The 15,092-nt window shown below is 34.4% G+C and overlaps 1 protein-coding gene across 1 annotated transcript in view; it reads left to right on the top strand.

Annotated features, from left to right (window-relative positions):
* Nucleotides 1–15,092, top strand: part of LOC113121219 (ectonucleotide pyrophosphatase/phosphodiesterase family member 1-like) — a 38,248-nt gene that overhangs the window by 7,537 nt on the left and 15,619 nt on the right. Inside the window, exons 6-17 of the mRNA XM_026291508.1 lie at nt 1,168–1,265; nt 2,067–2,146; nt 2,356–2,475; nt 4,728–4,837; nt 5,134–5,199; nt 5,459–5,531; nt 6,240–6,348; nt 10,211–10,342; nt 11,165–11,196; nt 11,301–11,428; nt 13,096–13,165; nt 14,494–14,581. Of these exons, the coding sequence (XP_026147293.1) occupies nt 1,168–1,265; nt 2,067–2,146; nt 2,356–2,475; nt 4,728–4,837; nt 5,134–5,199; nt 5,459–5,531; nt 6,240–6,348; nt 10,211–10,342; nt 11,165–11,196; nt 11,301–11,428; nt 13,096–13,165; nt 14,494–14,581 (1,106 nt within the window). The remainder of the gene's footprint in view (nt 1–1,167; nt 1,266–2,066; nt 2,147–2,355; nt 2,476–4,727; nt 4,838–5,133; nt 5,200–5,458; nt 5,532–6,239; nt 6,349–10,210; nt 10,343–11,164; nt 11,197–11,300; nt 11,429–13,095; nt 13,166–14,493; nt 14,582–15,092) is intronic.

The following is a 15,092-nucleotide window of genomic DNA, read 5'->3' as shown; positions in this document are numbered from 1 at the left end:
ATACTCTGAAGTACATTTAGCTTTAACCGTAATGGTACTTGCTGGCATGAACACAAATAGACAACTTAATGAGCCATGTGCTTTAACTTTAAAACCGTTTTTTGCTACCATTACATCTCATCAGAAAAAGCTAAAACATTATGGGAAGCCATTCACCTATACTGAAAATAATTTGAAATAATATAAAAGTAATATTCAGGAAAATTGTATATTCAATACACATTTTTATTTTATAACTTCATTGACTGGCCGCAGACTCGATGACAGACTCGATGTGCTTTCACACATGATGCGTTTGCAGTTCGCTACTCTGTACGTACTGGAATCCGTTAACATGGGTGCGTAAAAAAATATGCAACGCATACGCACTGCAGACGGAGTATGTGTGAAACAGGCGTAAGGTTGTTTGCACCTTGTGCAAATGAGAAATTTGTTTACAGCTTTTTCAAGCACTTTGTGATGAGCCCCTTTTCTAATGCACCACCTAGCTTGATAAACCCCTTCTCAAAGACTTACTGTTTGTCAATTTTATTTGGGTAACACACAAATAATTCGAATGAGTCATTTTAATCTAGATTAATCTAGATTAATTTCAAGATCACAGTGAGATTAATCTAGATTAAAAATATGAATCTATGCCCACCACTAATATATATATATATATATATATATATATATATATATATATATATATATATATATATATATATATATATATATATATATATATATATATATATGAAATTCAATTGTCTTACAGTGGGGTAATGTATCTTTAAAGACAAGGATGTTAGAATGTTGCCGTCATACAGTCAGATAGATAACATTAAGACAAATTATATTGGAGGGATATTGCGCCTTTTGCAATATTTTTGCACTTAAAGTCTGGTAACTAGTTAAAAGCTGTATGATCAAAATGCTAAATATGAATATATTTTCATAACATCAAAAGTTTGCCTATTAGGAGTCTCAAGTCTCTGAAGTAATGCATGTTTGTCTCTGTTATTCTGGTTGTTGTAGACATGCATCAACATCTGTGTTCTCTGGGTGAAACCCTGCTCAAGTTTCCTATTGCTATTTTTACCCATGGGTACTTCAACTGAAAAAGGAAGCTACTTTATTCCATGCCATGTCAAGCATGTCTAAAAACGTCGTCTTTTTCTGTAGGTTTGCTAAACCGCCACTGCTTCTGGTGTCTCTGGATGGATTCAGGGCCGGATACATGGAGGCCTACAGCAGCCTGCTTCCTGTCATCAACAAACTCAGTATGTCAGAGTCTGATCCTGACTCTAGAATTATATCTGTCATATCTGTTAGGGGCATCTGATGAACATTTTTAATTGACTTGTGTTTAAAATGACTTAACACTTGTCATTCTGATAAATGAATAAGTCGAATTCATCTTTTTGTCATTTGTCATCTTGTAAGAGGACTGTAATATTAAAACCAACTGAAGCATCTAGCAATTATAATACTCACTGGTCTAAACCCGTGGTTCTGAACTCTTTATCACTCCAAGACCGCCCATCGTCCACAATATTCCAGGATTCCCCACATGTAGACTAATAGGTTTCTTCTGGTGCATTTGCTGTAATAAAAAAAAGTTGTTTTTTTTTGTTTTTTTTTTTAAATGACCAAAACTAGTAGCATCCATATTAAAATAAGTAATAATAATTCATAAATAAGTATAATTAAGATTAAAATAATTATGTTTAAAACAAATTTATAGTAATTTTCTAGTCGTTCATGATTTACTGGATAAAGATTAAGGATAAGTACTTTAAAAAAATATTGTTTATATACAAATTTTGCCTAATAAACTAGAAAATGTAACTATTAAAACTATTAAGTTATGCATCACTGTTGAAATCCCCATTGCATTTAAGAGCTTATTAATTTGCATTATTTTTCCAGGTCTAGAAGTCATATTTGTAAAATTAGGCTACTTCATATATCCAGATTTTCCAAGACTTCTGATTTATTTATTTTTGGTTGTTTTGTCTTATTTAAAAAAAACAAAAACAAATAATAATTAATTTATGGTTAATCTCATCTTGTTTCTTCAGGGAAATGTGGGACCTCCACCCCGTATATGAGACCTGCTTATCCCACCAAGACTTTCCCAAATCATTACACCATAGTGACGGTAAGTGACAGGCAGAAATTAAGCAACAATTGCTCATACAGTATACATGTCATAATGTAATGATGGTTATCATTTTTGCTTTCTTTAGTAACAAGACAGTCAATTACTCTGTTCCAATGGTTGCTTTAGAGACTGTACAGGTTCATTTGCTTTGTTCCTGTTTTATAATGAGTGAAATAATGCTTTCATAAAATGTTTTTCGTTTGCAGGGTTTGTATCCAGAATCACATGGAATTGTGGACAATAAGATGTATGATGTCACTCGCAATGCATCGTTCAGTTTGAAATCTGATGAGAAATTCAACCCTGTATGGTACCAGGGCGAACCAGTGAGTATTCAACACATCTGCAATCTTCTCGATTTGTGAGGATCTGTTTAATAAAGATTAGAGAATTTTCTTGTGAAACCTTTAAACTCGGTTTACATCCCCTCAGTTTGAAAAGGTATTTATTTATTTAGAACCTTAAAACCTTACATTTTGTTACATAATGTAATATCAATCAAAAATATATGTTTTCCCATAAACAAAACATCCATGCAAAGATTGTTTATTATAAAGACCATAATTAATCAGTGTCATTGACATGCATACATAGGCACCAACATCCACAACACAACTGCTGGTGACCTTATGTGTTTCAGTTTCTCGGCTCAAAGTGCACTTGGAGTCTTCAGCTCATTATGTTCATGCAAATAGATATTGATCCAGAGCATGGGATGCTGGTGTTTCCAGAAAGCTTCTTACTTACTAACAAGGTTTCCTTGATCAGTCAGACAAAACCATGCTGGTTGACTGTCATTTCTAGCAGTCATCCCAACATTAGCCAACCTAAACCAACAAGTCTTTGTTAACCCGATGAAAAATATACAGAAATGTCACAGTCGGTCTTGGACTGATAGTTTTTTAAATAACACATCCTTACAATTTTTTCTTTGATGACCCATCCATTTGACATCAGCTATTGATGTATTTTAAGAGATCATCAATCCAGAACACATTTTGAGTCTTTAGCACATTATATATATAAACAGGAGTCTCCATTAGGCTTCTTAGCTAGAACAAGCAAGGTTTCCTTAACGAATAAACTTCATCAGAAAGACAAATGCTGGTTGAACATAATGTTTAGCAGTCAGGCCAGCATTAGTCAACCTAAACCAACCTGGAAATTCATGAATGCATCCAGAAATGCAAAATATGTTTTTTTTTTAGAAACGTCAAATTTTGGCTTGGACTGTGACCTTCATAGTTCTTCAGTAACACACCCTTTCAGATTCCCAGTTGATGAGTCTCCCATAGGCACTGTTTGAAGAATGTTCCTTTGGATCACACTCTTCTGGCCAAGGGTCAGACATTTCTGGCACCCATTGAAGCGTCTCCTGCTCATATACTCATCTGAACTGCCAGAACTCAGAGTGATGGAGTGGAACATTCTTCAAGTTCATGTGGAAGAATTCTTCCAGATTTCTTGCTGTATCAGGGTGGAACGAAAGTAACGTCACACCCATCTATTGGCAGCACCCTTAGCGTGTTTCTCTTTAAAGTTCGTCAAGATAGCTGTTTTGGGTTAACGCAGATGTTGAACTCAATTGATGCAACCCAGCATACGTGGTTTAAAACTTACAAGTGATTACTAAGCCCTTAGTTGGCAAAACTTACCATATGTTGGTGACCTTACCATCTGTTTCAGACTTGGAAACTTCTGTGCATGTAAACAGATGTTGTCCCCACCCCAATATGAGATGCTGGTATCTCTAGCAGGCTTATTAACTAGCTTGAACCAACAAGGTTTCCTTGATCAACCAGCTTCATCAGGAAGACCATGCTGATTGACCAATGACCATCATTTCTACCAGTCATTTACATTTATTCATTTAGCAGACACTTTTATCCAAAGCAATTTCAAATCCCTTCAGATTCCTGTTTAATGACCCATCCTTGAGCCTTCATGTAAGCACTGCTTGAAGAGGACTGATGTTGATGATCCTCTGTTTTCCTGATAAACTTTCCTTTATCCTAGTTGTTGATGGACAGGGTTTCTGAAGTTCCTCAATCTCCTCACTGGGAACACGGGTTCCTTCTGCGCCACGCGCTTTTGCTTTGCCCCGTCCATGGTGCTGAAACGATGCAGCGGAAAACATTTAGTGGGAGATACTGGGATTTGCTTTTGAAAAGAGGCAGCTGTTGGCATTTGAGAGTCAAACTAATGGTGATTTAAACATGCGAGACATCCACATTCAGTGGTAGCTGTGTTACATTGAGGACTAGGTTAGGATCCATCCTATTGGCTTGTACAGTAATTACAGAGACGGGCTTTGTGGTTTCTGACTTTAGGCGTGCATGCTTGAAGTTTTAGAGCTTCTTCATGACCATATATGTACTTTGCTATAGTAGTGACCATTTTAGTTTCTAATTTTGTCCCTATATATATATAATCACTGTCTTTGTATTGAGGCTCTCTCTCTCATCTTGCTTTTTTGCAGATGCTTGTTTGCGTTTATGATTGTTAATGGTGTTTTATCTTTTGTGCGCTGCATCTTTTGTCAGCACTTTCATTCAGTTGTTCCTGTGATTGTCTATAGGTTTGGCTCACAGCCATGAAAAACAAACTAAAAACAGCTACTTTCTTCTGGCCTGGATCCGATGTGAAAGTCAATGGACATTTCCCAGATTACTGGGTGAAGTATGACAGGTGGATATTTACAATACCTGATTTTATTTAGTTTAAACTGATATTAACTGTATTTTAGGGTTGATTTAAGGTTTGTGGGGACTGACTATAATTAAAGCTAGCTATTAAGAGCAACACTTCATATTACATTAAATACAAAAGGTTGCCTCAGAGTTTGAAGCAGGTTACATAGGTAATGTCTCTGAATATGGGCTTTTACCGAATTGCCGAAGATATAAGGGATTTTAGAAACAGCCATCAACAATTTTGAGACAACAAACTAGTTAAAATAGATGATATAATTTTTCTTTCTTTAGGAACATCCCCTTTGAAAAGAGGGTTGCACAAATCTTCGAATGGTTGCATTTACCTGAAGGGAAAAGGTAATTCTTTTTTTAAATGCATATTTATTTATTTTAATTTTTTAAGTACTGTTTTGGTTTGATTTTGCCTACACTGTAAAAATCGTAACTTGCGATTGTTTAAGGTAAAGAGCTATTTCTACCGTATTTAGCTCATAAAAATGTGTAAATTAATGTATTCAGGTTGATTAACATTATGTCAAATACTATTTTGACTTGAATACCGTAAATTCGATTATATGTAATTTTTTTAATTTACAGTATATTCACTTTGTTTTAGGCCAGACTTTTACACCTTATACTTCGAAGAGCCTGATTCTGCAGGTCATCGACATGGACCAATGAGTAGCCAGGTAAACTGAAGACAAACCACATCTGGAAATAACTGACAAACTTCAATCTCAGTTTAGTTTGGGGGGAAATGTCTGATTTAACCTGTTAAATGTCACCCCGTCCCGTATACGGGACACCTACATTGACTATACTATTTTACAATCAAATCTAATCTAATCTTGACAAACTATATATCGTTGGAAAGGTCTAAGACTCTCAAATATATATTTTACCAATATATATTTTTTTTTAATTATGTAGGAAAAGTAATAGATGAATTTATGACAAGAGTGCACCCTCAGAAATCTACATTACAAAAGGAGCTTTGACCTTTGTTTAAAAAAAAGACTTCCTCGTTGCCTTTTTCTCTATCACATTTTAGAAATCATCAGAAGTTATATATCACTTGAAAACATAAAATCTCAAAATTCATCCTTCAAAACCCATTTTAAAATCAGACATTGCATTACCATGTAAATGGTACATCAAAATCATGTTAAAAAATGTTTTATAATGAATTATAAAAATTTAGGTTTGTATCATGCATATTCAAGTCTATCTTCAAAAACGTGAGTGACAGTTAACAGGTTAATTGTATTTTTTTGTTGAAGTTTTTTGGGGGGGGATGTTAGCTCTCAAACTGATCAGAATCAGTAGGAATTCCCCTGCTTTGGATTCTACTGATGAAATGTGTGTGTTTCAAATCATGACAGATTTTTGCATTGCAGGTCATTGAGGCTTTACTGAATGTGGACAGGTTTCTTGGGATGTTGATGGAGGCTCTCAAGGAAAGACAGTTGCACAGATGTGTCAACCTGGTTCTGGTCTCTGACCACGGTGAGTACTGTGTGTCTTTCTTTTACACTTTAATTTGTAGAAGCTTGTTTCCAACACCAAACAAAATATCTGAAAAAAATTATTCTGAGTTTTCATAATTCTGACTTGTAAGATGTAAACTCGCTATTGTGAGATGAAAAAATCCTCTCAACATTTTATTAGAAGTTTGTAAATTTACAATACATTTTTATTACATGATTTGCTCTTAAAACACTCTTAAACACTTTTCATGCACAAACTTGCACACATGCTTAGTGAATGAAACCCATTGTTTTTAAGGCAGCTTTACAGAAATTAATGATGGTTTATGTGTATAATATCTTCATGCTTTTTATAACACAGTTTACATTTTGCCACGATGCAAGCATTTCAAACAGTTGATATTTGCTGTATAGTTCATATTGCCCTACAGTATTCTATACAGTATCAGTATACTGTATGTATGCGGATAAAATTATACAGTATACCCAATTTAAAATCAGGCAGTTGAGATTTGCTTTATGAAATGTATTGCATTGCATACTTGATAGTGATCCAGATAAAGTTGTATATAATATATATTCAACATCACATATAATTTAAAAATGTAAATAATTTAGAAAATCACAAAATATTAAATGAATAAAGTGATTACTGACATTTCATATTTTTATTATTATTATTATTATTATTATTATTATTATCTGATATTAAAATGTCATATTCAGTCAGACATTAGTAAATATTTATAGGACTTGTATTCCCAGTGTAAGGTTCACCCACTTGGTCCAAAGAAGGTATCCAATGATGGCTGAAGGTTTCTTGCGTGACTCCGTTTTATTATCTAATCTGACACCATTTTAGTATGACATCGAATATAGGTTGAAAGACAAATCGGCTGTTTGTCTGTCTCTAATTCTTGACTTTTAGAAAAAGACATAGTATGAGGTGTGAAGACGTGTGTGTGGGCTCATTCTAGCTACAGAAGGCCCTGATCCTAAATTTCCTTAATTACCTCAAACCAAGACAAACATCCACAGAGATCGAGACAGGAACTAACAATTGGAATTTGCATTAAGCCAGGTCCCAGACTTGGGTGGTTTACACCTCAATGGGAACAGAAGGTAATTTACATGAAAGATCCTGGGAAAGGGCACTCCTATTACAGAAAGCAAAATATCTCATAACTCTTAGGATCTATATTGTCTTTTGGTCTACTTTTGTAAGACTGAGACCATTGTATCAGTTGCAGTGAGATATTTCAAATGATACCAGATATGACTGTTAGGCTACATGCATTGGTATTTTCATGTAGAACATTATATTCTGCTATTGACCAATCTGAGTGAACCAAGTGGAGGGAGGATGGGTAAGTGGAAGGGGAAGAAAGGGGATGAAAAGGAACTGATATATAGGTGAGAGAGGTGTTGTGTTTTCCCCACATCGTCTGTATGTTAATGCACTGTGTGTTTATTGTCTGTCTCAGAAGATAAAAGTGTCTGAAGTTCTGCAATTCTTACACCAGTTTTTATGAAACAATTGTAATCTGCAGTCCAGTAACAGAAGTATTAAATCTGGCCATTTTTGTGCCACTGTAATATTAGAAGAGAAACTTTTTGTTGGCAAATTTGGATTAGATAGTGTTCTATAAAGCATTTATCTATTATCTATTTATCTGCTAAATAGATAAATAGATAGTCATTAATGCTACCAGGTAGTATTTATCTTTAAAAAAAGCATACATTTAAAAAAAAAGCATACATTTAAATCTATTATCATTTTAAAGTACTTTTGCGACTTGAAATAGCATAATAAAACACTTTAAACTCATTTTATTGCAGCCAGTTACCTTATTTTATTTCATTTAATTCAAATTGCAGTAATAAAATAACTAAAACTGAAAAAAAACAATAGACATTTAAAAAATTTATAAAAATGACATACAATAAAAATACCAAAATTATCTATTTATCTGCTAAATAGATAGTATTTATTTTCAAAAAAAAAAGCATACATTTAAAAAATGTATAAAAATGACGAACAATAAAAATACCAAAATTAAAAAGTACATAAAAATATACAAATAATAATAGTATCTCAATGATAGGAAAATAACACTGATTCTGGGTAGGGCACAGAAGTTTCTTGAACAGTGACATCTGCTTGACATGTGTCTTCATTTGTGATTGGGGCAAATTAAAGGGGTGTGGGATTGCACATGTGTCTCCTGACCTTGGAGTACGCCACGAAGCCTGCTAGCATGCTAATTTTGACTCTTGAGTTTTTAATTGTCTGTGCTGCTCTGCCTTTGTGGTTGGCGTGATTGTGAATACATATTGAGCTTGTATTTTTTTTAATGTGCTGAACTTCTGTTGCAACACTGATGTTTAATTAGTACTCGCTCAGAAATATAATGAAAGACTTGGAGGTTTGGCTGTAAGCCTTGCTGTCAGTGAATTATATGCTTTTTTGACACTTCAGTGCAGTTCAGCACATAAACTGCACTGTTGAAGGTTAGCAATGACCTTTTGCAAGTTCTCGATACTGGTTCATATGCGGTGCTTGTTTTGTCAGATTTAAGTGTGGCATTCAATACAATTGATCCTAGTTTTCTGTTACATTGGTTGGAAAAGTTGGTGGGTATTCAGGGTGTTGCCCTGCAGTGGTTGGCCTCTTATCTCAAAGATAAAACCTTCTCAGACTGGGAAGTTTTCTTTTTCGTTGGCTTCTTTGTCATGCGGTGTGTGCCCCAAGGGTCCATTTTAGGCCTTCTTCTTTTTTCACTTTACATGCCTCCATTGGATGCCATTTTTAAGAAAAATAAGATTTCCTACCACTGCTATGCTGACAGTCACAGTTCTATCTTCCTGCAAAAACTGACAGCAGTGATTCTTTGGATGTGCTCTACGACTGTTTTAAATGGATACAATGTTGGATGGCTAATAATCTTTTGCAATTAAACAAAAGCAAAAGTGAAGTTATTATTTAAGGCCACTCTATTGCTAAACTAAAACAGTTTTTGCCCCACAATGATATGCAGACTGTAATCCATGTTTTATAACATCATGCATGGATTACTGTAATTCCCTTTATTGTGGCCTGCCTCAAACGGCGATTTCTCAACTGCAAATTGTCAAATGCTTCTTACTGGAACAAAAAGAGGGATCGCATTACTCCAATTTAAGCAACTTTACATTGGCTTCCTGTAAAGTTTTAATTGATTTCAAAATAGATGTCTTTGTGTACAAGGCTTTATCGGTCTTGCACCAAAATACATCTGATTCCTTACTCTCCTCAAAGAGCACTTGAGTCTAGTAATTATCTTCTCTTAACTGTCCCACATTGTTGCTGTAAAACCAAGGGTGGTCTGCTTTCTCAGCTGCTGCTCAGTTTGCCTGTAAATGTGAGACTTGCTCCTTCACTTGCCAATTTAAGTCTGTTCTCAAATCTGATTAGTTTTTTTCTGGCTTTTGATTAATGTCAGTTTAAGGTTTTGATGACAGTTTTCTCTGATTATATTTTAATGTGTTTGTTTTTCATATGATGCATGTTTCCTATTATGCTATAATTTTTGTTTTTTTGTACTGCACTTTGGTGCAACTGTTGCTTTTAAATGTGCTATAGAAATATTGACTTGACTTCCATGTGAGGAAAAAAAGTTCAATGTTTTAATACTAATGAATTAGTACACTGAGAATCTTACTTGCAATTTAATGCTTTTGATTCATTATCCAAAGATGTACTCACTTCTTTTACTTAGAAAGAATTTATTCTGGTTTGTGTCAGTAAATCATGATGGAGTTGTTAAGGTGAACTATTCCTTTAAGCACATCTAAATGAGCGATCTGTGAAATATAGTTCATTTCGAATGCTTGATTTGCAGGGATGGAAGAAGCGTCGTGCAAGAAAGCTGCGTATGTCTCGGACTATCTGGAAAACATAGATGACATCACTGTCATCCAGGGTCCTGCAGCGAGAGTTCGTCCCAAACGTTTGCCTGATGAATTCTTCTCCTGTAAGTGAACAGATTTGACCCATAACACATTTCTTTGTATTTGAGGGTTTCTTCAACTATAGACACTTTTGTATCACAGCTGTTGATTTTTATTTTATTAAAACTATCAGGTTCATGGTATAAAGTTTGCATTAGCGATAAAATATCTTATGGTTCATTTTTGTTGATTTTCATATATCAGTGGTATCATATAACCATATATTCACTGGTTTTCAATGTCTCTTGAATCATTTTTACACAAATTGCAGCTAATTTCCACTATGACCAACATTTTTGTTCCTAAAGAAGTTTTATCAAAAGTTAGTGTACTTGTACAATTAAAAACAGGGTGAAAAATGATGAAAATTTTGGGATTGGTAAAATATATGTACTTTTAATGGATTAAAATAAATGAAAAAAATTTTTATTCAGCAAGGATCTTTTAAAATGATCAATAGTGACAGTAAAAATGTACATTTTTGTAAATAAATTCTGCTGCAAATGCTGTTAATTTTAAGCTACACAGTTGTTTTCAGCATTGATTAACAAAAATATATGTTTTTGAGCAGCAAATCAGTATATTAGCATGATTTCTGAAGGATCATGTGACACTCAAAACTAGAGAAATGAAGCTGAAAATGACAAATAAATGTTTTAAATAACACTTAAAAATATAGAACAATGATAAATAATGATTAATAATGATTAACAATGATTAATAATATTTTACAACTGGTCTAAAGTGACCATAGTTGAAGAAACACCCATTTATAAAAAGTGTTTTGTTCATTAAATGTAAGTCAAATGATCCATCTCTTCTCTTTCCCTGTATTCACCTGGCAGTTGATTATGAAGGTCTGGTGAAGAATCTTTCGGTATGACCCTGTCACAACATCCCCATACCTCAATTACAGACCATATCATCCACTTAATCATGTTGAAATCTTTATACTGTAATTTTTTCTTCCTGTGTGAGAAGTGCAGAGAAACTGATCAGCCAATGAAGCCGTATCTGAAGGAGCATCTGCCCAAACGGCTTCACTTTGCCAGTAACATCCGCATAGAGAGAGCACATCTCTACATGCAGCCCGGCTGGCAAGCAGCACTGTGAGTATGAGCTTTGGGACGCCACATCTGATGCTTGTCTTGTCAAAAAAAGAAAATAGTTCTAAATGTATGGTTTATGCATATAAAATGTCCATTCATTTGGATTATGCAGTTTTTAGATAAACTAATAAATGTAATGTGATTCATATTTGTCAGTCATACATATAAAGGCAGAGTGTGTTTTAAATACACAATAACCAAGTTTATATATTTATCCTGAATAAATCCAAGTTCTTTCAATCTCATATATTTTAACGGTGGTCATATGATGTTCAATCAATCACCTTTATTTATATAGTGCTTTAAACAAAATACATTGCGTCAAAGCACTGAACAATATTCATTTGGAAAACAGTGTCTCAATAATGCAAAAAAATGTTGCTAAAAAGAACATTATTTTGTGTATTTGTTGAAATGAAGTGTTTATGTGGTTTAAGGTTAAAAAAACAAATTATTTTCCACATACTGTACATTATTGTTGTTCCTCTATGCCCCGTCTTTCTGAAACGTGTTGGTTTTTACAAAGCTCATCGGTCTGAAAAGCGAGGTGTGCTCTGATTGGTCAGGTATCCAGTGCGTTGTGATTGGCTGAATGATTCAAGCGTGTGATGGAAATGTGATACCCCTCAACATACTGTGATGACGTGTGCTGTTGGGACGAGACAAAACCAATAAAACCCATTACAAACAAGGCATTTGCTGCATCCAGTGTGGACATAATTACTGATTATAATGACTTATACTGTCTTTTAACACGTTGTGTATCGCTCTGTGTAAACACAAATTTGAATCTGAATAAATCTAAATTTGCGATCGGAGAAACGAAAAACAACAAGTGCTCCTCTTCTCTGCTCAAAACTCGCGTTTGATCATCAGTGGCAAGTCCTTTACACATGAAAACATACTTACAGACTATGGGTCAGAACAGATGTGATTGTAAGCTATTCTCCCAGGTTATGGAAACAGTCATCTGCATTGCACAGATGAATATTTGGTTTGAACTGTTCTGAAACAGTGTTGTAAATACAACTCAACCACTGATTTCTAGTCGTGTCATCTTTTGGAAGGCCAAACAAAGCGAGAATGAAAGTTACTGTCTTCTTTCTTTGTGTGAACATTTGGGAGGCATTAAGCAAATCTTCCCACACAGTGACATAGACATGTGGGGGCGTGTTTAAACGAGGTGTTTTAGGAGGGGGTGGACGAGTCTTGACTCTTAACTCCTAAAAGTCTTTGGGTTTAAGAGAAAGGAAAACTTGAAATTGCATCACATGACCCCTTTAAACTAACTGAATATTACTTGATCCATAGCTATCCATATTTTATCCATCCATGTGCATATTTTTTTTTTACTGAAAAAAAAAAGATATATAAAAATATGTCTAAATAGATAAATAAAATAGATCAATTTTTTTATGGAATTCAAATGCATAAATTGTAAATATATATTAAAAAATAAATGTATAATGAATGAAGCTAATAACTCTTTATGTATTAAGGTTTATAAAACTGGATGCGTATAACCTCTTTTGATGTTTTTATCATTCTGCAAATCTTTCTGTTTTTAAATGGTAACTAGAATTTGAAGGCATTTGAAGATGTATTTTTTTTATTTTTTTATCAGCACTCAAGCTGGCATTTTCACTGTCTCCCACTTTGATTCACAGCAAACCAAATGAAATTAAATACTGCAGTGGTGGCTTCCATGGTTCAGATAATGTCTTCAAGAACATGCAGGTTGGTGTTTAAAACGCGTTCATATTCAAGACACGTCTTGCATAATAAAAGTAAAACACATTGCACACTCTTCTTGATAAGGATGTTTTAGCAGATGTTTTGTTACATAAGTCTGATCTTACCAATAGATAGCCTTTCACCCATTTGTGTCAAAATGTGAAGTTCTAATGCCTTACTAAATCAATGATTTAAAACACTTTCAAGTGAGACATTTGATCTGACATTTTTACAAAGTGCACTTTTAAGTGTTAAGAAACATAATCATGAAAGTGTACTCGGAGTACACTTATTTATTTCTTGTTTGGTGTCAGTGCCTTTGAAAGAGAATACAGTTAGCAGAGCCTTTAATTTGTCATAGACCCCAGTAAACATTTCTATCTTCAGTTTCTACTTGAGGCTCTGTTCAAAGGCTTCTGTGCAGCAGTGTAATGAGGTTTAGGAGACCAAGCATTTTGATGGAGATTATACTAAATTCATATTAAAGGATCTGAGTAAATTCTCATGAAAGGATAATGATCCCTAAGGTCTTTCCACAAAAACTAAGAACAATGCAGACATGCCCTTTAAATGAACTCACGTCCACTGAATATAGCTTCTCCATGACAGATTCACACTTAGTAGTTCCTTCAAACTGGAAGGTGTTCAGATTGCAGTTTTAAACACACACTCAACCCACATGTTGGACCTTTGACAGAGTCTTGTTTATGTCTGTGACGTGTGTGAGTTTCCAGCCATCTGCGCCCCCTGGTCTATGTGGTTGTCTAGGAATGTCCAATGCATCTGGCAGGCTTTCCAAAAACCTCTTACAGGAACTCTTATGAGGCAGCGGTCTAACTAGTTGAAGTAAATTGCCAAGCTAGTCACAACCACGGGAATGGTTATTATGGCAAGTGCCATCTTAATAAAGTGAAATCTCCTGTTGGGAGGATCTTTTTCATCTTTGTGAAGGAAATGAGGTCAGTCTAGTTTCTAGTACTAAAATGTTTCAGCCAGAGTCGAGTGGAATGTGTGTCTCTCTATCACTGCAAATCAAAATAAGTGCTTTCAGTTATTTTTAACTGTGGTCTGTGTTTTTGGAGCTGTCGTGGGTGTTTTGTTGTCATTTCCAGGGGCCCCGAATAGTACTTGGATACTAAATCCACACATTTGAAAAGGTCTAATTTTCATCACATTAGATAACAAAATTTTAAGTGGCATCTGCATCTTTTTTAATGAAATATTAGGTCAAATATTCGACAAACAAAGCTTTCAACAATTGAAACACCACTTTTTCAAACTTGAAGACAACCAGATGTGTGATTTAATGAATGAAATGTAACTGTTTGCAGGCCATTTTTATTGGACATGGACCAGGTATCAATTCTAAGACAAATGTGCCTCCCTTTGAGAACATTGAAATCTACAACCTCCTATGTGGTAGGTTTATTTTTTATTTAATATTTATATATATATATATTTATTTTATTTTTTTGTTTTATTTTTTGCTGATAGCAGCCATATTCCTTCTGTTCGTCTTTGATTTGGAACAGGGTATTAAGTGTATAATGTGTTGTTTAAATTATGATGATTATGTTCACACAATCGATATTACTCATAAAAAGTTTCTTAATCTAGCAACATACGGCAAATGGTCAGCCCTCACATAGGATTGTGAGGTCCTGAGCTCATATTGGTTTAAATCCAAGAGAAGTCTTGTGGGAATTTGTGCAGAACTATGAGAGTCTTTTTTTTTCGTCACCATCTCCGTCATTCACAATCACTGCGAAGGACTTAATGACCCACTTCGAAGCAAAGTGGCCATCATTGGCAGCTTATTGTCTGACACCACTGTTGGGAAGTTACATAGTTAGTGATGCCACTAACGTATCTACATTTTTCATTTTCAAACACAGCTGTGTAATAATACATTGTTGTTATAGAAGCAAGT

Source organism: Carassius auratus, chromosome 20 (assembly GCF_003368295.1).
Source record: "Carassius auratus strain Wakin chromosome 20, ASM336829v1, whole genome shotgun sequence".
Taxonomy (NCBI): domain Eukaryota; kingdom Metazoa; phylum Chordata; class Actinopteri; order Cypriniformes; family Cyprinidae; genus Carassius; species Carassius auratus.
The sequence above is the reverse complement of the archived record's forward strand: the minus strand, read 5'-3'. Positions and strand labels throughout refer to the sequence as shown.